The sequence below is a fragment of the Corapipo altera genome, unplaced genomic scaffold, assembly GCF_003945725.1.
Source record: "Corapipo altera isolate COAL_440 unplaced genomic scaffold, ASM394572v1 104, whole genome shotgun sequence".
NCBI lineage: Eukaryota > Metazoa > Chordata > Aves > Passeriformes > Pipridae > Corapipo > Corapipo altera.
The window spans coordinates 3533559-3560171 of NW_020884920.1; the positions used below are offsets into that span (position 1 = coordinate 3533559).

Below are 26613 nucleotides of genomic sequence, written 5' to 3' on the forward strand. Positions count from 1 at the left end.
GTAAAGGTGGCCAAAAAAAGCCCCAAACATGAATCATGTATTTGCTCACTCTGATTTTGAGAATAATTATGACTTTGTCAGGTGTTAAATTGAGGTTCATAATTGAGGAAGAAAACTCTCTTCCATAAGAGAAAAAAAAGACATTTTTTTTCTCCTCTGTTGTTGTTCCAGAATAAGTTTTTAGTAAGTTTTCGTATCACACTTTTGAATGAGCTTTCCCTGTAATATTTTATGGGTTAATTCCTTTCCTATGGAAAATTCCCAGTGATGGCTCCTTTATGCATTGGTGAAATAGTTGTTTCAGGAGGCCTTCAAGAGTGCTTGGACTTTAACTGAAATCAGTTCTTCAACCAGGGTCAGTGGTTTTTTTCCGAGAAAAAATTTGCAAAGGTGTAATTTTTTCTAGGTGGAGCTTCACTTTCACCAAGTAGAATAACTTGTGCAGTATTACACAGTCAGCTGGGAATGGAGTTGCTAATTTACCTGGAGATTTCTAATAACTCCACCCCACTGTTGTATTTATTAAGGCTGATATGTATTGCAAAATACCACTGAGAACTGCAGTACCAGATCTAAATTTAAACTTATCTAATGCAACCTGTTTTCCTTCTGCCTAATTTATGTGTGTGACTTAAAAATATCTTCCCATTTGCCCCCTGTTAACGTTGCGTTTTCTTAATTCCAAGTTAAACCAGCCCGGGGGGGTTTACAGTCGTAACGCTTTGTTTGGATGTTGCTGCTAAAAATAAATCTAAAAGGGGGACAACAAAACAGTGGCACTGACTGTATTAAAGTGAGTAATTTTAAAGAATAAATGCATAAGAAAGCTGCTTATTCAAGCCCTTCCAGAAAATGAACTATTCAACTGTATTTCCCACGGTAAGAATCTTTGAGCAGTATCTTCTCAGCAGCTCAATTGCAAACACCAGAAAGGGAATTGGAATGATTCCACTTGCAAGAACTAAGAATGGTCTTATCACACGAGATGCTTTCTGTGGAATGCAAATGCTTACAGTACATCAGTTGAATTTTTCTGGTCTGTGAAATATTTCATTGGCGACAAAAAACACTCATCCCAAATCCTGGGTTTTGAAAACACGTGGAAGGACAAAGCGAGCAGCCTTTCTTGTGGCCATACCCCACTGCTGCTGAGTAAAATCCAACTGCCAGGACTGCAGTAAACCCAAAGTTATCAGACAAGTGGCTCTAATATCAGCACTATCTAAACAGTGGGAAGTTTTACAGGTTTTACAACTGGTGGTTATCTGGGGTGTACGTTCACATTACTGCCCTTCGCTGCGTGGATTCAGAATTCCTTAATTGATTCATCGTCTCCATAAAGGAAGCAGCTAATGAAGATTTTCTTATCTCATGGAGCCAGTGCTTTTGAAGAAGGATCCCAATTTGGTCTGTCCTGGTGCTTTGAAGTTCTGAGTGGCAGTGGTGCTGCACAGTGACAAAAGGGATATTTTAGGTGACTGCAGGGTTTTTTTCATTAGACTTGGATGCATAAAAGAGGCTGGGACGAAGCAACAAGTTGGAGCTGTTAGTTTAAAAACTGGGGGAAGGAGACAAATTGAATGTATGGCTTGGTGAAAAAATAATAGTTTTTCTGTATTTTTAATCAAATGGATTTCATATCAGTATACTGCATAATCTAAGAATTAGTTCTCCCTTTCCCCATCTACTTCCTGGAAAACCCTGATAACAGAGATATTTTTAGAGCACTAAATTTTCGAATTAGGAGATTTTTTAGAGTTTTGAAATTACATTTTTGCAATTCACTCAGGTATAAGAAAGATTTCACAGAAACAAACAGTGAAGACACATCATTGGAAGTGCAATATTCTACAGTTACCTAATGCAGGAAAGATAATGATGCCATTATTTTGTCAAAGGTGTGATTAGAAAATCCCTTTTCCATTCTATTTCCATTTCATTTACAAATATATTTACAGGAATACTATGTACATGCTCATAAATGCACATAAATATCCAGGACAATTCTTGTACTTTTTAAGGTAATTCTTAGATCCTTTAAACTTTTATGACTGGTACACACACTGTGCCAAGTAATACATATTTATGAACAGTACACACGGTTCCAAGTAATATGCAAAATATTCCACAATTATCTACAAGCCTTTAAATATCAAGTGGTAGAAGGCCATGGAATGGGCTAACCCTGGATACTACAAATACTGCTGTTGTAAAATGTTAAATCATTCATTGCATTGCAAAAACAAAACAAAAATGCCACTTCTGTGACCCCAGACACCAGAGCTGACCGGGAAATGGAGAGACTTTGCAAATAAGATCTCTCTCAGTGCTGTGTTCCACATCCTTTTCACAACACAAAAGAATTCCCATTCCTGGCCCCAGAGCACTTGAAACTTGCTTGAACATCATTTGAAGAAATTCTACAGACAACTGAGCTTGTGCAGATGGCCTCTTTATATGTGTTTAGTTACTTTAAGTAGTTAAGTAATTCTACTGAAGAACAATCTCAGTGTGCAATTTGGATTAATATTCAATATATAACGTACTCAGGTGTTCTGGGGGGGCTCTGTTGCTCCTGTGCTGCTGCTCTTTGCTGGTGTTCTTTTCTGCATATAGCTACAGGGGAGGTTTATCAATGCTTTACTGCTTTACATAACTCTAAAGGGGAACATCACTGGCTCTCTGTAGTTTGAGAGCAAGAAATTGGTGGTCAGGAGACCGCAGGCAATGCTTTGGAGCACATTCATACACGGATCCTCTTGAACCATAACCACAGAAAACAAGCAAAAACTCTCTTCACATCTCTCCCTCCTTTTCACATTTTCTAGAGCAGGGAAAGGTAGGAGTCTGCCTTCCTGACATGAGGCTTGGTGTGTTCTGCTCTGCTGGCATCTCCCAGGACATGCAGAAACCTCTCACTGGTTTTCCTGTTCTCCACTCCCTCTCTCCTGATCTGGAGTGTTACGAAGCATGGGGTGAAGAGATCTCCTATTTTTATCAGCTACTCCAGCAAACATCTAAATTACTTCCTCAGGAGCTCCCACATTTACCTTGGGACTTCTGTTGGATGACTGGAGTCATCCAGATGGAGAACTGTGGGCTGCACAGAGCAAGCAGCAAGTGCTCAGGACACCCGTGGCTGGATTACCATGGAAGCTTGGGGGAACACTGTCAAACATGAGCGTCCTTGAGGTCCCCTTCCAACCTGGTAGTCTCTGATTTTGTGATTTAGCTTCAGTTTTAAAAAGTAAAGCATGCATTGAGAGGCTTCATTTAGGTCACATTAATTTTGTTTTTAACTCAGTACCCTTTCAAGGCCACACACCATATCCTGAGGATCAGAAGTGCTCCCTGGCTAGCTGGAATGATAGAGCATTCAGTGTTGCTGAGGTAATAAATTGGAAATAAGTAATAATAAAAAACATGAGAACATCACAGTGCTTTTGAAAACAAGCAATATTTCATCTTTATTACATATATAACCATCCCTCGTACTTGATGTCGTAGCTTAAATATTTCTTAATCAGTTGGACAGGTGATCTTTATCTAGGTTATGTAGAGAACCTACTGAATGATTTTGGAATGGTTAGCAGTTATCCTGGGGAATGAATGCAGGATGTGAGCTTGGGATGCAAAACACCAGGAAATGTCATACCTATTTTTAGGAAGGGGAAAAAGGAATCTGGAAATTAAATGTCAGTCAGCTCACCTCTCATTCCTGGAAAAGTACTGTAATAAGCAACCAAAGGAATTAATTGTAATCTCCTAAACAAAAAAGAAAGGTCATTTAACAATTTGTACATATATATATATGTATGTATATGTCAGAAATGGGTTGGGTTGAATCCTCCTGTGGTTGGTGGTGGGCTCTGTAGATATGAAGGAGCAGCAGCTGTCACGCATCTTAATTTCAGCAGGGCTTTCAGTACTGCCTTGTAAGTTGTAAGAATGCCTGGCAGAAGTTACTAGGAAAGGGATGGAAAACTGGAAAACTGTACTTGGAGAAGAGTTACCAGCAGCAGTTCAGCACTATTTGATTTGCAATATTCCCATCCTGATACCGTGAGCCAACCAGTGCTCTTGGGAGCTGCTTCTTCTGGTTTTGTTTGCGGTGTTTACAGGGTTGCTATTTGAAAAAAAAAGTCAAATTTTGAGTAAAGCCATTAGCAATTTTACAGGAAAAAAAAAATCAATAAGCTGTTTTAAGAGTCGGTCTTTTCTAATATAAAACCCCAGACACATCAAGCTGTAGTGCTCTCCATTCAGGTAAGGATGGAATGTACAGAATGCCATAAATCCATTGCCAGTGTTTACTGTACTAAAGCCTCATTGCATTCTAGAAAAGTCTAATAATTTGTCTCCTATATCTCTGCAAAATGCTGAAAACTATATGTCTGGCCCCTGTTATACTACATTACATACTAAAACCTGTCTTTACATGGCTGCTGAGTGCATGGTTTATAGAAAAGTAGTTCAGTAGGAACTCCTGTGCTTTATGCTCTGTTGGCACTTAGTGAATCAAGGTTCCTGCTACTTCTTAGTGCATAAGTTTATCTTTTTCTTATTACTTCTGAAGAATGTTTGAATATATCCAAAGTTTTTTGGACTCCTTAGAGACCTACCAGTGCTTTTGATCGGTAATTCTTACAGATGATAATATAAAACAGCCACAGTTGACCATCCACAGGTTACTTTTTCTTTTCTTGAGGTCAAGATGATGGATTATTGTTTCACAGTGTCTGTAAACACACAATTTTCAAAGCTTTGAGATTTAAATTTGCAGAAGACTCACAAAATGTTGTCCATCTATTTCAACTGCAGGTGCTCAGGACAAAAATTATGTTTAATTTTTTTCTTAATAAGTGAAAAATACCTGTGTTTTAAGGACATTAAAGGGCTCTGAGTAAGCATATAATCATTAAATATTCACGGAGTACAAGGTTTAATGTGCACAACATTGAATACACCAAAGAATAATGCCATAATTATAGCTCCTGTAATAATTATGTTTTATTGTGGCTTCCTTACTCTTTTTATCCCACAGTTGGCATAAGCTTTTAAGCAGATGCCTTGGGTTTGCCCTTTGCAGCTTATAGGCAGATCACTGCTGTGTTGATTCTGCAGTCAGTCAGCTACTCAGCAATCTCATTTTTCTTTTACTGTTTTGGCAGAGATGAAAAGCGAAGTTTTTAACCTTCCACTTTCCTGCTACTTATTCGGCTGCTGGAAGCCAACTTTAAAGCTTAAATAGGAACCCAGGCAGATCTTCACAGCAACACATTTTTCTTCTCCCTGGAGTTCTTGGAGTAACTGACTGAAGAATGAAACCCAGTCAGTGTGAAGACACAAATGAAGGACTGGAGTAGAATATAATTTGAGTGGTGTCTTTTTTAATTAACAGCAGCTTAGATTCTGTAGCACAAACCTCCAAATAGAAACTTTTCTGTAGATATAGAATATATTACTAATTTCTTATATAGAATACTATAGATATATCCTGTAGAATGTAGAATATCTGTAGATACATGCTATAAATATAGTCTATAGCATAGCTGTAGATACATTCTATATATATTTCTATATATCCATTCTATAGATATGGAGTATATAGAGAGGTATATTCAATATATATATAGACCATGTACTCTGAAATCAGAAGTTTATGTGGACTTGTAAACAAGTATCAAAAAAAAAAGTCACGTAAGCATGGATTTTGGTTCTGGAACTTTCTGCTCTGAGATGATGGGAGCACTGGAATTTGTCATGAAAAGATAATTATCCACAGGACTCATTGCAATGCTGAGCAAAGTAGAACAGCTACGAAGAAATGAATGGGATCTGGCATGGTGTGGAGATCTTTATAAAGGTTCCTCCTAAGAGACTGAAGCTTGTGTAGTATTGTTTGTTCTGCCACATCCAGTTCTGGTTTCTTCCTGCAAAATCTTTTCACAGAATATGCTGAGTTGGAAGGAACCCACAAGGATCACTGAGAATCTGTGAGGCAAAATGAATCCTACTGAACAGAAGATTCAGGGTTAGAAGTTGTGTTTCAGCAAATCTTTTATGTCCTTTTTTTTTTTCCTTCAAGTAAGTTCTTGGTCGAAAAGAGTCTCAAGGACGTGTTTTAAATCTACATTAAGTGGATGAAATATGATTTAAAGCAATAAAGCATGGAAATTCAGAGCTTTGGGGGTTGCTCATCCATCTTCACAGGTCATCCTAACATTATCCTTTACATATTGCTGCTGGCTCCCAGAAGTGGGTTTGCTGGCAGTTTGTCTCAGGGTCGGGGTGTGTAGCACAGTCTGAGCTGCACATTTACAGAGCCACTGCTGTGTCACAGGCTGAAGTGTGGGCAGCTGAAAATGATGATGGGTGGAAGAACAGGGTTTCAGGCAGCTCAGCAGTAAACCTCCAGCTGCTTTCTGTAGAAAAAAGGGCAGTGTATTTCTCAGGCAAATGCTTTGGGTTAATGTTGTTCTTGCCATAGAGATCCAGCCAACATTACTTTGATTCACCCTTGAGGGCATCAGAGATGCCACTTCTGAGTGACAACAGAAAGGTAGAACAGAAGTTCTGTTACTGAAGTGCTGGATTTTGGTGGAGAGTTTTTCCCTTCTGTCTCCAGTGCTGTTGGAGTGAGGAGTTTGCATAAACTGAGACAGTCCCTCTGCTGCTTTAGGAGGGAAAACAAGGAGACAGTGTTAGTGGTACTGCTTCTGCTCTTGTGAGGTAACTCTCTCTTCTCAAATCACCCTGTTCAGCTGCCACTCCGCAGCGAAGAGTAAAGAAAGAGAGAGGAAAAGATACACTTTACATTCACGACCTTTTGGGTGAAGTCATCCAAACGGAGCAGGCTGAAATTATCTGTAGAGCGATATCATTAGGTATTAAAACTTGATTCTGAAATGATAACAAACCCTACCTTCATGTAGACACTACTGGCTCATTTGAGGCACCAGGGAACAGAATTTCAAGTATCTACTTCAAAAACTCGGGCTGTTGAATGAGCTGAAGGAGGAACTTCAGTACTTCAGTTGACAGAGGGATCAATCAAGAGGCAGCTCTGACACGTCTCCCGAGATGTGTCTGTGTGTTTTAGTGGGATGTGTGCCCTCTCTCCTGCTCATTCTCATACACAAGCACTCAATTAGACACGAGCCGTGCCATGACTTTCTTTTTCCCGGCAGTCTCTCTGCCTTTGCAGAGCGTGTTGAGCTGAAGTGTGTCTTGTATGGACTGAGTAACTGTGAGCCTGCATGTCTGTGGAATGTAATTCTGAATTTTAGCTTTAAGAAAAGTTACAGTCCCTGGGTATCTGCTCACGTTCTGTTCTGGGTTGAATTTTAACCACGTGAGCAATGTGCTTTTGGTATCTCAAAACAAGGCTACTATGTGAACTTACTTCTCTCCTTTGCATAAAGATTCTTATCAGGAAACGAAACTTTAAGTACTACAGACCTGCAAGAAGCTGTCTTTGTTCCTGTATTATTAATAAGTTAGCAGGACTTGTTGCATATGGTCATTTTTGTGGTTGTTTTGCATGATTCTGGATAGGCTGCAGTATTACCAAATATGTATTTTATCTCTCAGTTATTGAGTAAAGAATATAGGGAAGAAAACAAGATGTTTACCTCACCATCCTGTGTGACTGTCTTGTTCCATAGCTCCTGTTCCTTAGCTCTGTTTTCAAGATTTCATTCTGAAGTCTGTGCATTGCTGTTATTGCCCTCGTGGCTCTGGCTCTCATAAAACACTATTTTGGCCTGGGTTGGTTTTGTACCATATTTTCATCTTAGGAGATAAGGGGTTAATTTTCCCATTTCCTTTAGCAAAGTAGCCTGTGGGGTTTATTTGAACATTGTTTCTATTTTCCATCTTCTGAGTTTGGGATTAAAAATTTGGAAGTTAAAAACCCAGACACCCGTCTAATTAAAGGAATTGGCTGTCGGGGCTGTATTTTTCTTTCTCATTAACATTCTGTTCATTCTGTTTTCTTTCCCTATCTCCCTGTTCCCTACACACTCAGCTTGTAATAAAAGTTGGTTCTTGAATGTAAAGGCGTGTTAATGCACCTGGGAAAAACATGTACAGGAAGGAATTGAATTTGTTTCTATCTAACCTGGGTAAGATAGAATGGAATGTTCCAGTGTTTATCTTTGCAGTAATAATCAAAGCTTCCCTTCAATGCTCGTAAGGATTATTTAAGAAGAGAATTAGGTAAATGTATTTATTTGTTTGGTTTCAACAGGAAAAACAATCTCCTATTTTAAGTTTATACCCCTGCAGCCAAGTGATAAGGGCATTTTAATGTTTTCCTGCATCTATCTTTCCATTTTTATGTGTTGCAGGATTAGGGGACAGCTGATGCTGCCGTAGCGTAAATGTGAGCAAGCAGAGATCCTCATTGCAGGGCAAAGTGGGTAAAAAGAGTCAGTAACTGAAGGTGATGGAACTGTTGTGTCTACTGTCCATTAACTCAGTAATAGCACCTCTTCTCCAGATGAGGGGAATCGCAGGGAGCAGAGTTTTGCTGCGTTGCAGGAGCAAATCCCTAAAACCTCTGCAGCAGAAATGTCTGCAAGTGAGGAGATAAACATGTGAAGACAGATTTCAGCGAAGACTTTGGGGGCATCAGAGGTTTTCTGCTCTGGTCTAACTATTGTGTAGAATTACTTGCATGGGCAAGATGTTGAGCATTCTGTTCAGGCTCTGCTGGCACCACGCCCGCAGCCCTGCCAGGGTTTGGGAGTTCTTTGGCCATGTAACTCAGCTGAATGTTTCTTCAGTAAGAATAAAAATGATCTGCAAAGCATATTGTAGCCATAAAATCAAAGAAACCAAATTGCATCTATTGACACTTCAAGGGTTTCATTTTGATGGGCACAGTGTTTACGGATCATCCAGCAAATGCAAACGAGGCAGTGCCTGGGATGCAGCTTCTCTATTGCTCTTCATTAAAGGGAGTGTGTGGTACTTGGAGCTTCAGTACTGGGAGGAAAGGAATTGAAGTTCTTTGCCTTCTATTTTACCTCTGGGACTGTTTCTAAAGTAGAAGTTGCTGTCATTCTAGCACAGGACTGGCCAGATTTAGTACATGAGCTTTGGCCGTCTGACTTCCTTAAGCTTTACAGCCAGGAATCCTGAATATGTGTCATTGCTCTGCTGCAAGGAAATTTGTGTCTTTTTAGACTCAGAAGTCAAATAAGCAGTAATTCATGCAAACACACCCGAGTATTGATTTCAAGTAATCTAAAAATAAGTGGAGCTGTTAGGGTACCTGTCTTCTTGGTTTTGGCAGCACCACCCAAGTCGAAAGAAAAGAAATCTGCAGGGTCTGCTGCTGCTTTAATCATGTGTTATTTACACTTGAGTTGGCCATTGAAGTGTTCTGGATGAGATTTGGAGAGCAGGGCTGCATCAGGGTTTCAAGTACAACATACAAATGAGATCCCAAAAGAGAGCTCTACTTAGGAATGTCCAAAGCCAATCTTCCAGGACACTTTGTGTTAAAAGCTGATGATGTTCACATTGATGGTACATAGATTTTACTATGGGTAGCATTACTTTGCCTGGGATTGGCATGATCAGATGGTCAGGTGCAGATATAACTGCATTGATCTTCTCAGTTTCTCACATAAAACTTCTCATAACTCTGCTTTCCACTTTTTAGAATTCCATAGCTTTGCTACACAACAGCTTTGTGTACATTTGGCTCACTAATTAGAAAGAGGTATTTCCCTTTTTCTTTATGAAAAATTTTCCCCTTGTATTCTTTTTGACTAGTACATACAAGTAGCTTAATAGCTGAAGTGCTATTGATAGAAAAATATTTTTCAGTAGTTTACTGTGCTCTGTTTCATGCACTATTGACAGGAAATCATGTTCGGGCAGAAATCATAACAGAAAATGCTGCTGTGATCCTACACAGGTTTTTTTAATTCCAAAGTTTCCAGTGTTTGGCTTCATATGTTTGTTCAACTTACGGTTGAATGCATCCAACCTGGCCTTGCCTTTGTGTCATTGCATGGCCTATTTATAATAGAAAAAGGGAGTCACTGCTTCCTTTTAAATTTCTTTTTAAGTTCTGCTTATTTGTTTGTTTTTTTAACTGGTGACTTTTACGTTTCACTGTCACTAACTTGAAGTGCTTTGAAATGTTTGCATTAGGGGCATTAAGAAAAAAAAATCTGAGATGACTCACTTGAAATTTTGTTTGCTGTATCATTGACAATAATAACTAGGATTCTGTGGAGTCTGAGGTGAAATGTGTTTGTTACTGAGTGCATCTGTACTCAGTATGAGGGGTTTCTGCTGAAGGAAGTAGTGCAGTTCTGTGAGTGACTAGAAGACTGGTGTTTGGAAAGCAATGCTCACCTACCCAGTGTGTTTAGCTCAGGTGATGGTAAAGCAGTTGAAAATCAGTTGCTTTGTCTGAACTTGTAACAAAATGCCTGATAGAGTGAAATGGAAGGGGAAGTAAAGAGTATTAAGATTGAGCACTTACATAATTCTCTACATCTTTTGAGTGCCAGAGGTATTAACTATTTAAGCCTCTAGATTAAATTTCTCTGCATAAAAAGAAATATATACATGTGTTATGCTTTTTCTCTCTTGGCAAAACATACAGACTGAAAGGCTAAATAACTCACCCAAGGCTACACAGCGCTGGCACAGCCTGGATGTGCCCAGCTCCTGGGCCTGTGCTCAGCTCGTGCTGCACAGCAATAGTCTATGTCTTAATGGTGTGTGAGTAGCAATAACCCCCCAAAATCCCTATTTTGATGTAGACAGCAAACCTAAGATACTGTGTAATAACCCTGTATGATGAATCTGCAGCAGTAACACAAATGCTGGTCTTGGCAAACTGCAGTGCTGTACATAGATAGTGTTTACTGTTGTATCGATCCGCGCCACTAAATCTTTAATTATCTTTCATAGTAAAACTTGTCTAAATATATTGCTCTATTGCTGCCCAGTGCTGCTGCTCTTTGGCAGCAGCAGAGGTTGATGCTGGGGTCACTGGCCACCTTTTTACCATATCCCTGCTCTTTGTTTAAAGATTTGGTACTATTAGAAGGAGAAGTAATAGATCTAAAAACTAACTACAGGCTGGTAGTTCTGAGGTGTAAGATTCCCTACTACAAGTGTGTAATAAGTTATGGCTGTACAAATTTCCTATCCCTTGAAACTCTCCCGTTTATTATCAGATGAAGGAGTCAAGGGGATGGCTTGGTCTTGTACTTCTTGCTCATAGAGCTGGTGTGGTACGTTTGGATCTGTATTTTGCTGTCTGTGAAGTGGAGGTGTGTTTTTCTGGCACTAGAAGAAAACAAAAGCCTTTGGCTCATGTGATAATAAGCAGCAATTGCAGGTTTGAGGTTTTCCACCTGTGTGTGGCTGGTTTGTCTTCACTGACACGCAGCTGCTGTGGATTGATGATTACAGACAGGATTGCTGTCACAGCTCTGTGTACTCCCTATATCAGTTTTAACTGTACTCATGTGCACGTATTTAGCTGCTGAAGGACTTGTTTCAACTGAGGAAAGGGAGTGAATATGTTAGAAAGAGATTTGCGTTGGCCCGTCCGAGATTTGAAATTCAGTTTCCAAATGGTGTGGATATTTCAGTTGCTGTGATACGAATTTTTTGAGTCCCTGAGACGAGGTGTGTTCATACCTGGCTGTGCCAAATCTTATTCTCAGCTACACCTATGTGAGAATGGAGATGGTTTCAAATGAGATATGTGTGAAATCGGGAATAAAATGGCAGAGGTGGCGCTGGGGCAGATCCAGGAACATGAATAAGGAGAGGTTGGGAGCGTTTAAGTGGGTGCAGTTGTGGCATGTCTAAATAGATCTGTTAAATATGCTGTTAAGAGGTTGAAATTTTCTTTGTCATTGTTGTATGATCAATTATCCCTTCAGGGCATTGCCCTGTGACAGGGCCGTGCTGCTGCTAATTTGTTTTATACTTAGTGCAGTTCAGTCCTGCCTTATGCACTGCAGAATAAAAACAAATGTATCTCAGGGAGGTAACAGTATGAATATGCAATATTCAACAGGAAACTCTTCAATACTTGACTGCAGAGGGCTATATACCACGTACCATTATGCTGACATGTTTTATCAGAAAAGAAGATATAATTTAATAACACAAGTTTTCCTTTCACAGTGAAGGAAAGGGGAACAAATCAGTGTTTAAAAAAACCCACAGTACCTTGAATAATCAATTCAGGAGAACCATCATAAAGTGAGGCAATATTCATGTCTATCTCTGAAAATTGAACTATAAAATCCCAAATGATTACAAATAGTCTTTGTACTTGCTGTCAGTGAAGTCAGCCAGCTGTGTAGATCAACAACCTATGGTACTTTTTAACTGCAATGTTTTGTTTAAATAACCCATTTATATTAAAAAATTTCCACTATTCTCCTTTCCTGTGGTTGCTAGCAATGTCCATAGCAACAGCTAGTGACGGCACAACTGCAGTTCAGTGTGTTGATTATAGAATAAACTGGAGAGGAAAGAGAAATAGATGCTCTGCTTACAAATAGCTTGAATGCTGTAGGAGTTTTATAAGAAGAGGAGACTAGAGAAAATGGACTTACTTTATCCCAAGTCTTTGGTTTCTGTTATTGACTGAGATGGTGTATTTTGTCTTGAAAGTCTGGATTTTTGTACTAGTTTGAGAAGTGCTGTTGCTGGCGTAGCACATCCAGGGACACCTTGGTGTGGTTCAGCAAGATAACACCCAGGAGCTGGAATTTAAGCACACATAAATTCTTGTGTCAGCTGCACTAACTCTTGTTGCTTAAAATGTAATAATAACAAAAAAAAAAAAAAAAGAAACCAAACAAACAAAACCAAAAAAAAACCACCCAAGGAGCAAAGTTGTGTGATAATAATTAAGCTTAATTAAATGAGAATTCAACCTGCCGAAAACCTGGGGAGAGAAAAAGAACATTTTGACATAAGTGGTGCACTTAGGAATATTGTTCCTTAGTTTGTCGCTGTGATTTCTTGCCTCTGGTTTGGCAGCATTGTCTCTCCCTGCAAACATCTCTCTCATGATCAATTATATAGTGATTATCTTGGGGTTTGTTCTGTGGGTTTTTTAATCTCCAGGCAAGTAATTGCTTGATATGGGCATGATTTAAACATATACATTTGGGATATTTCATCTGAGCATCTTTTCTGGGAGCCTCTGTCTCAAAAGACTGAAAATAAGCTTTCTGAGGGCAAACTGCTAAGATTTTTATAACAAGATTCAATATTTGGTGATTCTGCTTAAATCTGTTACTTTTTTTGTAGCAGTCCTGTATGTATATGAAAACACTTGTGGTGACTTTTTTTGCTTAGAGTATTGTCCTGCATATCACGTTTTCTAGATGAGTCTTTGGGTTGAATAGTTGGGAGAGGAAGGGAGTGAATGGTTTTGATACAGTTGTCATGGTTTTTTTGATTCTTCTTGACTAACCCACACTTTTAAATTCAATAGCCAGAACTGGAGGCCAGGCTGGGTGAGAAACAGGGTTATTTCTTAGATTTTGCAATGATACCGCTGTTTGCACAACCCCTTGTGAGGTTTGCCTGTTGGGCAGTCACTTATTCCTTCTCAAATACAATGTTTTGAGCTTGTTCACTGAACTGCAAACCTCAGTCTCGTGGAGAGGCTTGAACAGGTCTCTTGCATTTGGAATTCTGATTCTGTCTTCCAGAGTGTTTGGGACTTTATCGGTAGATTTAGTAAGTGAAATCTATATTCAGTCAGCAAACACCAACAAAAATATTAAGTCATGCCAGGCCAAAGACAGACCCTCTGGATTTCGTTGTGATGCTGCTTTCCAGTCAGGTGGTGGATCACTGATCGTTTGTCAAGTGCGATTTTCCATCCACTTCCGTTCCAGCTTTACACAGAACAGATTTTGTGTAATGTGTTCATGGATGAGCATGGGGAATACTGTCTACAGTTTTACTGAACCAAGACCTTGCAAGCCCCAAAACTAGTGCTGGAGAATAGGGAAACCTGGAAATATGTCTGCTAAACCTGTCAGGAGCTGGTTGTCCTTCATTTCATGACAATGTTCATCCTCTGCCTGCCCATTAGGACTGTCTTGGTTATTCCTGTGTAACCTTTGGATGCTTTCATGACTAGAAATCCCAGTGCCTTCCCAGAAGCACGTGTCGTGCCCTGGCATAGCTAGAGAAGCTAAAAGAACCAGAGAAGTGTGAACTGCCTGAATTGTAAACTCAATGCATGAGTTTGTGTAGTTGTACTTAATATTCAGTGCCTGTGTGAGTATAAAGTTTTTATTAATAAATGGTTGATGTGCAGTAACAATACACCTGGAACCAGAGTAATATTCTGTGAAACTCATCCCATCGCAGGTCCCGGTGTTCCATTGCTGTGAACGTGCTGCCCCGTAGCAAATACAGATATTTTTCTCCATGACTCAGTCCTGGGTGGTTTGTGGAAGACATATATTGAAATGATTTGGGTTAATAATTCCCCCCTCAGCACTGGGAGGCACAAGGGTGGTGAGATGCTCACTGGGGTAAGCCGTGCGTGCCCTGCGCCGAGCCAGGGCTTCCCTTGAACAGATGTGTGTTTAACTGCAGCATAGCTGTGCTTTTCCAAGAGGGGAAATCCATGGGGGAAGTCTTTCAGTAATTATTTTGTTACTGCTCCATAATCTCTCCCTTCTCTATTCACATCACTGTTCCTGTGTGTTGTCTGGGTTCTGGAGATAGATTGGTATTTGCTCTGTAGTGTGGACAAAAGTTTTTTAAAGGGGAACAGAGGCTCTCCAGTAAAAAAATCTCGTATAGAGGGATTGATAATCGTATTAGCTGGAGGTAATATTGGAAAAGAGGATTTCTGAAGGTCTTTGTGCTAAAATATTGCATGCTGGCTCAGGAGCAGATGGCAGCCTTCTGAGAGAAAGCCTAATCAGGTTACTCTGATTTTCATTTTATATTTTTATAACCCAGTATTATCTATTTTTCATGTAATCTGGTAGACTAATAACATAACAAATATTTAACTTTTGGGAATTATCCAGTTGTAGAGTAGAGTTTGGTATTTCACATAAGAAACATTATACACTGAAATCCACCTATTTTAAGATACCGAAGGGTTCATTTCCAGCATTTAATAAATGACACAGTTTTCACTGGGGGGGGGGGGATATTAGTTTAACTCCAAAACCTTTATCTTTAAGACCATAATAATTGTATCCCTTTTGGAAAGTTCTCTTTACTTCTAAAGACTCGATTTATGTTCGATTGATTTTAACAATTCTCATAAGCTTTAGCCTTGCACCAGAGTTTTGGAGAATTTGGAAGGGAGCAATTAAAAATCTCAGAATGCATAGAATCATAAAATGGTTTGGGTTGGAAGGCACCTTAAAGATCACCCAGTTCCAACCCCTGTGCCATGGGCAGGGACTCCTTCTGCTAGACCAGGTATCCAGTTCAGGCTAAATTCTGGCTGCAATGAATGGAAGTGATGGGAAGCTCAGGGGTGTTGTTTCCGTGTTCAGATGTGATGACTTGTCTCCATCATTGCTGCCTTTTCCCATCCCCAAGCCTTTGGTTGGGCAGCATCTCCTGAGCACAGCTCGTGGTTTCCAAGGCCCCACTCTCCTTCCCTTTGAGGTCAGTCTGGTTTAGCCTCTGTCTGCTTTTGTGCTGAAGGTGTCACTGAGCTTCTTTTGGACATGATAACACTGGATCCACTGTTCCAACCCCCTCCCACCTGCAGCCGTGTCTGCTGCTGGTTGTGTGTTGGCTGCTGTTCCCCACGAGATTCTGCTGAGCTCCAGAGAAACCTTAAAAATTTTTCTGTTAAAACCTGTGATTTCAAATGCTTCTTTCCTACACTTAAGAAGTCCCCAAGGATCAGTCTGCTTAGTTTGCTTGCTGGTTGCTCCTGTCTTTGAAAGTATTAGATTAAGTTTCATACTGCTTTAAAAAAGCAATATTTATATTTTTCATGAATTCTGTGCTGGGTATGAATTACTGACAGGTCCACTCTATCTGCTGCAGTCATCTTCCTCAAATATGCTGGTAAACTGAGCAGCCAGGAATCAGATTTTCCTTGGAACATTAGAGTAGTGCTGTCAGAATTTAGAAGTTATATCAGACAATGAAAACAAACAATAAACCCAGGAGAACACGTTAAGGCAATTTTCGGGAGCTCTGTGCGGCTGTTGTACAGAAAGTTGTTGCAACCCTGGTAAGGGCCAGGACAGGAAGATTCAGATGGTTTGGAAACATTGGAATTAATGAGTCCTTAAAATGTGACTAATTGATTTTCCTGATGCACGAGGCTCATGTGTGATCTAAATAAAACTCCCAGACTCCACAGCCTGTGAGGGCCCCTGGCTGGCTCCATACCTGTCTTTGGTTAATGAAATGGAAACATTCCATTCTTCACAGAACTATTAAGATATCAATAACTCATTTTGGGGTTTTTAATTTAACTTTGACTGCGTAATTGATGAACCCTAAGAGTTGTCTTCAGTAGTTGCATTATCTTCTAACTCTTATTTCTATACAAATTAATATCAAACTTTTTGCAGTATTTTGAACAAGTAATTTATAATGTTTAACCCTTCTGCACTGATTTTTTTGGTTCAAGTATACTTGTGTTCATTGATCTTTATAATACACAAGTTTTTATTGGAGTGGGAGCAAGATGTAACATTTGTGAGTGAAATGTAAGTAAATTTTAATGAAAAAGGCCCACTTCATTTTCAACAATTTTCTTAATAAATACATTTTCATTTCCTTTGCTCTTGATTATTATACAATGAATTTAATGGTTTAAGTGTCAAAATTTCCAGTCAATTCAATGCAGATAGTAACAGCATCCATCTCAGCAGTATTCAAGGATCACCTTTAAAACTTTGGGTGCAACTGGCATCAAAGCAGTCTGAAATATATTTCAGTGTTTTTCAAGAATCTTCCTAATGCTGCTTTCTTTACTCTTTAGAACTAGAGTAGAAGTGAATGTAAATGTAATTGTCTTTTAATATTCCATTATTAGCACTGCATTGGAATTTTATCTTTATTTGTTCTATCAAGTGTCATATTAACTGTATTTTATATTCTCACTCTGTAAATCTATCACAGTTTCTTTGATTAATTTTCTAAATCAATTAAACTACTACTGGCTCACTGAATAAAATAAAAAAACATACTGTGATTATTTTTTTTAGTAGGTTTTATAATAAAAATTGTCAATGAAGATACTGTAAACAGGATCTTTAGGTGGTGTGTAATGACTGATTTGAGAGCTGAGAATAAAGCTTTAAGTTTTTAAATATATTTAAATGTATTGGGATCTGGAGCACAAGTGATGAGGAGCAGCTGAGGGAGCTCAGCCTGGAGAAAAGGAGGCTCGGGGGAACCTTTTTGTTCTCTGTAACTCCCTGACAGGAGAGCAGAGCCAGGTGGGGGTCGAGCTCTTCTAAGTAAGAACAGAACAAGAGGAAATGGCCTCGAGTTTCACCAGGGGAGGTTTACATTGGATATTAGGAACAATTTCCTCAGTGAAAGGGTTGTCAAGCCCTGGCACAGCTGCCCAGGGCAGTGGTGGAGTCACCATCCCTGGGGCACTTGGGGACAGGGTTCAGAGGTGACCTTGGCAGTGCTGAGGGAATGGTTGGGCTTGACGATTTTAAAGTCCTTTTCCAACCTAAGTGGTTCTGTAATTCCATGATAGCTTTCCAGAAGTTCAGGAGTCTTTGTGTTCACATCAGAAAAGTGTAATGAATAAAATACCTGGCTTTGAACAGCTGTGTTCTCACTGTAATTTTTTATGCCTCTCCTACGTATAAAAACTAATATGCTGTACTAGGAACTTGTGATTTCCACTGTTGCTTTAGCTGCTTTTTCAAAGCAAAATACTTCTTTATTATTAAGGGTAACCACCCCATGCCAAAACAGGAAGATGAAAACCACGGGTGTTTATTACTGACTGCGTAGTGTACAAATACTTTGATTTAGCACTGACTCTTTTTGAGGCCTATTGATGTGTGAATTTGTTTCTTCCGGTATAATAATTTTATATGTTGTTTCAACCTCATGCTCAATGATATGAGTAATGGCACAGCTGAACTCGCTGTGGCTTCTCATCAAGTATTATAGGTGAAGGTGGGAGTTCCTTCCTCCAAGTCTTGCACTCAGATTTCCAAGCTATGCCTGTCCCAGGCTGCAGTAATGTCACATCTTTGCTCCACAGGCTTCCCCTGGAACTTTACATTTTCTTTTATCTTACCTGGGTTTTTAGCTTCCTGTGTCCTGTCCTGTCAAACCCTTAAATTTTTACATGTTGTCTCTAGGTTAATCCCTTATCTTTTATAGACAAAAAAAGAGCATCTAATACATGTGAAATACAAAGTAACAAGATGGGTAATGCTGCCTATGAGGGAGTTTAGAGACATTTGCTATGTAGCAGCCCTAAGAATACACTTGGGTTATAAAATGACCTTTATTGACTCCCTCTGGCCCTCACCAGTTAACTACAGGGTTGTGCTTTCCTAACTGCTTTAGGCTGAATTAAAATTCCTCCCTCTCTCCCTGTCTACACACAGATCATCTCTGTTATAGCCATTAGGCTCTAACTTGCTGATGTTCTTGTCTGTGATATTGGGATAATTAGCGATGCCATAAATACAGAAAGTTTACCTCTGGAAGTTCTGTTGGCTTTGATTTTTACTTTCCTTTCTCAATGAACTGTGTGTTATTCCCTAAGTGTCGCTCTTTAATACTCTGCCTTTCACTAGTTGAGAAGGTTTTCAATAAAAATGCCTTTGCAGCAACTGATGCTGGCCAGGACTGTCATCAGCCCACTGTGGGGCAGTTTGCAGGCTGTTGGTCTCTGATGTCATTTGTTGTTTCTTGTGTAACTTCTTATTGCCTTTTAAACTGTCTTAGTTTCATGTGTTGTAACTTTCTGCGTGTCACCATGAACATATTATGTGATCTAAACAGAGAAAAGGCCTAGAGGCATCTAAGATCTTTATTTCCTGTAAATGAGTTTGAAATCAGGCTTGTTTTGATTCTGCAGCATCTTTATTTAGGTGACCAGTGAACATCATATCAGTCTGTCAAGTCTGAAGTGTTGTATGGTTTTTGCCTGGTGGATAACATCCTTCTGGTATTAATGTGATTTTCCTCTGTCCTAAACAGAGCCATCACACTGGAGAATCAGCTGGTGATCCTTGGAACATCAGTGACCGACGCAGGAGGTTATTATGTCCAGGCAGTCAATGAAAAGAATGGGGAGAACAAGACAAGTCCCCTTATTCATCTCAACGTAGCAAGTGAGTATCCAAATTGTGGATAATATGCTCTCACACTGAGGCTGCAGGCAGGATTCACAAAGGCTGCCCTCATAAAAAGAGCCTTGCTAACAAAGGATTGGACCTCTAAAGGAGGTCAGCTTGGTTTGGAGCACACTGAACTCCTTGTGTAGTAAGAGGGACCTAAGAGAGTGTATGCCCTCGACAAATCACCCTCAGAACCTTTTGTCTGGTGGTTTATTTTGTGCCAGGCAGGTACATGGTGATATTCCTCACTGTTTATTGTGAAGTTGTGATTATAATTTCTTTTTAATGCAGGGGTTTATAATGTGTTGTTTTCCATTGTGAGTAAGTAAACAAGTCACTCTTCTGAGTGCAAATTTATTTATGAATCTATTCCCAGTCTATGGCATTGTTTTTACCTGGAGTTATCAGAGAGTCCCAGGGAACATGCATTTCATTGTTATTACTTATTATTTTACATTACACAAATTGTATTAACACCACCATTACAGAGGTGTTTCAGGAGTGGCTTTTGCAGCAAAGTGGAGGGAAAAGCAGCAGAGCCCTGGGGTCAGAGAGATGACTGCACACTAAATATGCTGATGTGCACATTCAGCAAAAGTGTACATGTGTAAACGACTGTAAAACATTTAGTAAACGTGTTTGTATGAAAAATTAATATTCTAAATGTGTAGAATGGTTTGACTCCTTTTCTGAGCCATTTGATAAAGATATTTTTAATGTAGCAGGGAGATAGGGAGCGTGTTGTTCTGCTGTGGGGACAGGGAGGTTTGTAGCTCTGATTGTGGAGACAAGGAAGAGCTGATGGGGTACATTGTTGATGATAGTGGCAGCTTCACTGACAGGCTGCTCTTGTGGTTTGGGCTTTGAAAAGATGCAGGAGTCAGCTCTAGATCACTTGGCATGATGAGATGCCAGACATGTCTTCATCTTGGGTACCATTAGATTTGGGACAATCCCTGTTGGCTCATTTCCTTACAATAGCAAAACGTGGGAGTCTGGGTTTCTGGGCAGGAAATCTGGCAAATTGGTTTTGCAACTATGCTTATGTTTGTCAGAAGTTCATCTAAAACATTATGGTCCTGTGAAACATTTAATTTTTAAGAAAATGTGATTCTTCTGCTGAAATTCCTGATGGGATTTCAAGGAAAGCCGTTCTTACCCAGGCAGTGGAAGTGCTGGTTGTGGGACTGGGATAACTGGGGGCAGCAGCTGGATGGTTTGACAGGCAGGAATGACAAACCTTTGTTGTTTTCTACTGGATAAGTATCTAAACTAAATTAACTGCTCAGGGGGTTTATGTATATCTTTCTGAAGTGGAAATAATATTCCAAATCCACTTGTGAATTCTGGCTGCACTGTGGCATGTAGATTGTAAACATTATTATTTCTGACAGTATGAAGAGGTTTGCTAACACTTTAGTAATTTCATTTTTAAAGCAAATTTGTATTGTTTGTATTATGTGACCAATAACATACTTCCCACTATAATTTCATATCTTAATTAATGCTAGAAATAGTCTGTGATCATGCATGCATAACAAGTGCTATGCAAAGCATAGTACAGGCATATGGGAAAGAAAACAGTCCAAAATGCTTAAAGATTTGATACCATGAATGCAAAGTCTATCTGGAATGTGGAAAATAGGAAAGATAAAATGGATAAAAGAAAAAGAAGGATGAGACAAGATGGAAAGCCAGAAATGGATTCGCTTTTAAAATTAATATCAGCCAATGAGGTTTTTAAATTGACACCTTGATATCCAGGATTATTAATACTCCGTGTGTGTTGAAGGAAGGTATTGACTGTAAGGCATTAGAGTCTAAAGAAAATGAGATTAAACTGATCAGTTTAAACTTTGATCTGGGGAAGAAACATGTGATCCATTACATGGAAGTGAATAAACCTTTTTGGTCCAGTAACAGAAAATAATCAGGCAAAAATATAGTCCTGAAGCAATATGCAGAGAATGGTTGCAGAAAAACGATATATTTTGGGAGACTAATAAAGAATTCAAGCAAGAGGTTGGAAACAGGTTGTTAAAGGTACATCCAGGTGAGGAAGATACCACGTTGAATTGTCACTGTCTGCATCTTATTGGATGTTAGGAGTGATGACACTTGTAATTTTCCATTAGGACATGTATAAAATTTAAAACCAGTTTAACCAAAATGAAATGAACCACAAGTGAAGTGGAATATCCAATCTCTGTGCGAGTAGATTATATATTAATTATTGAGTTCAACCTTGCTCCATGACTCAGCTGCACATTTCCACTGTTATTGAGGGCAGGAGGAAAAAACCTCCGGATAATTCCCAGGGCAGTCATTCACTGAGAGCAGCGTTAGACATGCAGAGCTCGTTATTCCTTGAAGGAGACTGGTGTCAGATTTGCTCCAGCCTGTAAGAAAAGCACATTTGCAGAATCATTCTACCAACTGAGAAAGCTGTAAGCTGTCCTGTTCTGCTCCAAAATACAAGACTGACAGCAGGAGAAAAGTCTGGCTCTGAGCTAAGCAGGAGAGGAGTTACAGGGCCTTATTTTGCAGGTTGAAGTCAGTGTTGAATCGTGGCTGAAGGTAAATGGAGCTTGAGCAACATCTGGAAAATACACTGAACTATCCTTCAATTAATAACTGTATTTGATACATGTGGAATAAAAAGATTAGAGGGTGTTGAACAAGTTTCAAAAACAATCTAAAAGCTCCAGTCACAATGAATTCTCTAGCAGGACTCTGAGTATTAATGGTAAAGACATTTTGTTTCATGTCAGTCTAACCTGAGCTGAGCTCAGTTGGTTAGTGCTGATAACAAGGTTGTGGGTTTGATCCTTGTATGGGTCTTTTACTTGAGAGTTGGACTTGATGATCCTTGTGAGTCCCTTTCAACTCAGAGTATTCTGTGAAACTGAGAACTCAAAGTCCCAACACCATGAAGTCTTACACCCACCCATCTCCCATGATTACAAACTAAACCCTGGAAAGTTGGGAAACAGCTTCCAAAGACAGCCTTCAGGTGCTTTTGCTGTGCTTGGGTTTGCTTTCTCTCTATGTTCTGAGGTTGTTCAGACATGGAAAATGAAGGCAACAGAGTGCCTGGGTGCAGTGAAAAGGATCAGCTCTTTGGGCCGTGTTGGTGTTTTCAGCGTCGCTGTGACGGTTCAGTCCATGCACACCCTCAGTGCAAAGGCACCGAAGGTTTATTAGCCTGTAGAGATGGTCACTCTGGGAGAAGATGCAAATGCTGAGCAGTATTTTTCCTTAACAGCCAAGTCCCCAGCTTGGTTAAACACCAGTGTTCTGCATGCCTGCCCTGAAACCATGTGTCTTAATTTGAAAGTCCGGGTCACAGTGTGAGGTTCATCCAACTGCGCTTGAAAAGCACGGTTGTTTCTTTCCAGTGGACATGTTTCCAGTGATTTCAAGAGGACTAAATCATCTCTGAGGTGACAGGCTTTGGTGAGATAAAAATTATGTCCAACAGGCAGCATATTAGGAATAACATCACATCAGAAATTAGAGATGTCATAAATTAGTCCTAAATTTAAACTGTCTTAAAATGAGTTGAACTGTATACTACTCTAATGAAAATCTTGCCTTTTTTTTTTTAACCATATGTTAAAGCTTTCATGTAAATAACACAAAATTTTGGCTGAGAAAATCAGAAAGTCTGAAAGTCAAGAGTTTGGCAACAGAAATGAAAACCAAAATGAGTGTTGTTACTAACTCAAATATATCACTTACTCCTTGTTGAGAATTCACTATTTCTGTTTTGGAGGATTTCAGTTTTAAGTCCATTGCTGGAGCTTCCTAACTTGACCAGAGTGGTGAGAGAATTCACCTGTCACTGGGCTGGTACAAGCTTTGGGATTACATATTTCAATATTTACCAATTTTACTGGTAAATACAATTTCAGTGTAATTTCAGTAACAGTTGGGAAATCCTAAATGTTTTTTTTCCTGTTTCCATTTATTGAACAATAGATTTGATGAAAATATCCTAAATGGATCCTTCAGTCTTTAGGCTTTTTTCTTTCATGTGCCCCTTCTCCCGCAGACAGACATAACACTGCAGCACAGATGGTCAGGTCTCTTCCCAAAGATTCTGGCTTGTCAGGGAGTAAGGTGACATTCTTTTGATCTTACCAGTGTTGGCAGGGCACCTGAAGCTGGAAGTGTTAATTCAAGTAAGGCCATCATAAAACTCTTATTTCCTTGAAGGCCATACTCGGTGTAGCAGATAATTTTTCTGAAACTCTGCACCAAAACTCTTGGGGTTGTAGTATGGATCTTAAAAACAAACAAACAAAAATCCTCAAAACCCCAATCCTCCAAAAATAATGATAAAACCCCCAAAAACACCAACCAAAACTCCCCAGAAATACTCAAACAGAACAGAAAAAAACATGATAGACGTTACTTTGGTGTAGGCCGCACCGCTTTTACACCAACATTTCTTAGGGAAGAAAGGGGGAGCTAAGAGCTCCTTAATGAAACCACAAGGATTTCTGGTGGAGAAGTCAAGAGTTTAAGTAGGTTTATTAGGAGGGGAAAATAATGAAAGATTCATAGGGAGCTTTTTATTACGGCGAGGAGCTGGCCGAGGTATTTACTGCGGTGAGCGCAATGCGTGTCCTTGTTCCTTTACGATGTGACACCACGGCCAGGCTCTGGTGCCACTTGAGGAGAAGTTTGCAAAACCCTGCTGAGATGGTTCTATTATTAACATCAAAGCAACGCTGCCGCTGTGAGCGCCGCTGGCCCAGGCCTAGAAACTTTTAGCAGCCTGTGTGGCTACTTTTGAGGTATTGTATGAAAAATTGGAGCAAGTGTGCCTCAGTAAATGATTTAAATGGCAGGTTTGCAAAAGGTGGGTGTGTGTAAGCTGTTCTGACAGCTTAGATGCTCCTGCCTCAATTGGTTTTGTGGCGCTAATCGTCTGGAACTGCAATTCAGGGCCTTGCTCCTGGACCTTCTTGTTAAGCTGTGAAATATTGAGATGCATGTCGCCTCAATAGATTTATTAGTAAATTAGATAGTCTCCAGACCTGTTGGTAACACTGGGAGATACAGAGTGTTCTGCAGCCTGATGTCATTTTCTGATGCAGGCTTTGTGAAAACAGAAAACAAGATTGATGAAAATTTTAAAAACCTTGCCAGCCAGCATTTCTGAAGAGTCAAAGATAATAAAGCCAATTATCATTTAACGAAGATAAATTTTTCCCTTGGGCACTGGCAATGCTTAAAAAAAAAAAAAAAAGAAAAAAAAAAAAAAAAGTTGGGGACTGAAAATTAAACTCCTGGCTTGGTTGTATTGCAATTAATTTAAAGTATGAGGATGTCATGTTGTTCTGCCCAACTTCCACTTGCAACCAGAAGAATTTTATGTTGTTATGGCAGACACTGACATGAGGCTAAATAGACCCCATTTGTCTCTGGTTGGTGCCTATTTTGTTCTTCAATTTAACACACCGAAATATAAATTTTACAGACGGGAAAAGTCCCATTTCAGGCTTGCAGGGACTGAATTTGCCCCCGAGTTCTCCTTTGGTTTGTTTTCTGTTATGAAGAAATGTTCTCATGATTGCACAAGATTGTTTAGGTCACTTTTGGTGTCTGTAAGAATTAAGTATTCTTTATGTTGTTAGGAAAGAGGGGGGGGGGAATGCCACATTACCTGTCGGTGTATTTGGTAGGATGTTCCTCTTGACATCCTTCTGTCAGGTTTGGTAAGAAGATAAGTTTTCAGAAGATTCTGGGCAGACATTTTCCTCTCTGGAAGAGAGCATTTCACTAACATAATTCTTCATATTAACCGTCAGGGTTTGTTCAAGTCAGCAGATGTTGAGGATCCTTCATGGATACGTTTGAAGCGTTCTGCTGCATGAATTTTTCATAGCTAGTTCCAGCTTTCAGGTGTAGGCAGGAAAAAGGAAAAAAGGAATGGGCTGGCACCCCCAGGGAACAGATATTTCCATTCTGACGTCAAATGCACACAAGCTCTATAGACTTGTCAAACTGGTTTTAGTTCATGCCAAGAGAATTTACTTCTCTCAGCCTCTCCAGGTCAATGCTGTTGGGGTGAAATTAGTGCTTCAGTGATGCTTTTTTTTTTTTTCTTTTCCCCTACTTTTTGGGGTTTTTTTACCTGATTGCCTGAGGTTGTGACCAAATACTGGGGAAGTCCAACATAGGACAGCTCAGAGACTGATTTTAAGTCTCTCTTTGAAATGATCACATTTGTTTCCCATTTCCTCAAAGGTTTTGCTTTTCTCTTTGTCAGGCAGGATTTCCAGGAAGGACATCATAGTGTGGTTACATGAGTAAATGTGTGCCTTCTGCTTTGATTGACACTTAACATTCCTCTGTCATCCTGAATGTTAATTTGAAGGAGACTGTAGAAGTGTTTGGGGTTTAAAACTGAACCTTAAGGACACGTTCTGGGTAAATGCCGTCTTTAATGCCCTGGTAAAACAGTGTCTAAATGCTTCTTTAGTTGTAGCTCCACTCTGCTCTAATTCTAAATGATGTACATTTTTAAATGGGGATCTTTTTTTCTTATTATTTCAAGAGTAGAGTGCAACTTAGCCATCCTTTTGAGATGGATGTATATATTTAAGTCAAATTCATTTTAGTAACAATAATAGCTATAAGAAAAAGGATTAAATTGAGTTACTGTTTAAGATTTGGATTTGATATATTGGAACAAATGTTAGTTTAAGCTTTATCCAGAGCTGGAAATTTCAGTGGAGGGTGATATTCTCTATGGTTTACTCTATTATCTACTGCAAAAGCAACACTGTACTGCAGTATAGACTGATTTTATATGCATTACAAAAAAATAACAGATGATGTTCAGGATTTATCAGCATTCTTAGACTCCAGATTTCATTGTTGGGGTTTTTTTTTAAAGCATCAGCCAGATCTCTTCCATAATTCTCTACTTTTCTTCTCCTTAAAGGAAAACTTTCCTCACTTTTGACTGTAGTGACATAGAGGGAAATCTGTGGTTAAAATGATAGATTGCTAAACTGCAGGAATAATAAAGGTGAACCAAGAAACCTCTGTGGCAGCTCGAGCTTTTCTTTGGGTTTCTTCAGATATTTTATCAGTGCTTTTCTTGATAAATAGCAGAAATATTAGTTGGTCTCTAATTTCCTCTTCCTCTGCACTATTTTTGATAATACTTATTGCCACACATGGTGCATCTGCTGCAACCCCTGTCCCAGACAACCAGTGTCTCCTCTGCTGGTAGTCTTTGCAATGAAAAGATGTT

At 39.4% G+C, this 26613-nt stretch overlaps 1 protein-coding gene across 3 annotated transcripts in view; it reads left to right on the plus strand.

Moving 5' to 3' along the window:
- SDK1 (sidekick cell adhesion molecule 1) overlaps nucleotides 1-26613 on the plus strand; it is a 391574-nt gene that overhangs the window by 166575 nt on the left and 198386 nt on the right. For all 3 annotated transcript variants that reach the window (XM_027656578.1, XM_027656580.1, XM_027656579.1), the window contains exon 6: nucleotides 19201-19334. In XM_027656578.1, the coding sequence (XP_027512379.1) occupies nucleotides 19201-19334 (134 nt within the window). The remainder of the gene's footprint in view (nucleotides 1-19200; nucleotides 19335-26613) is intronic.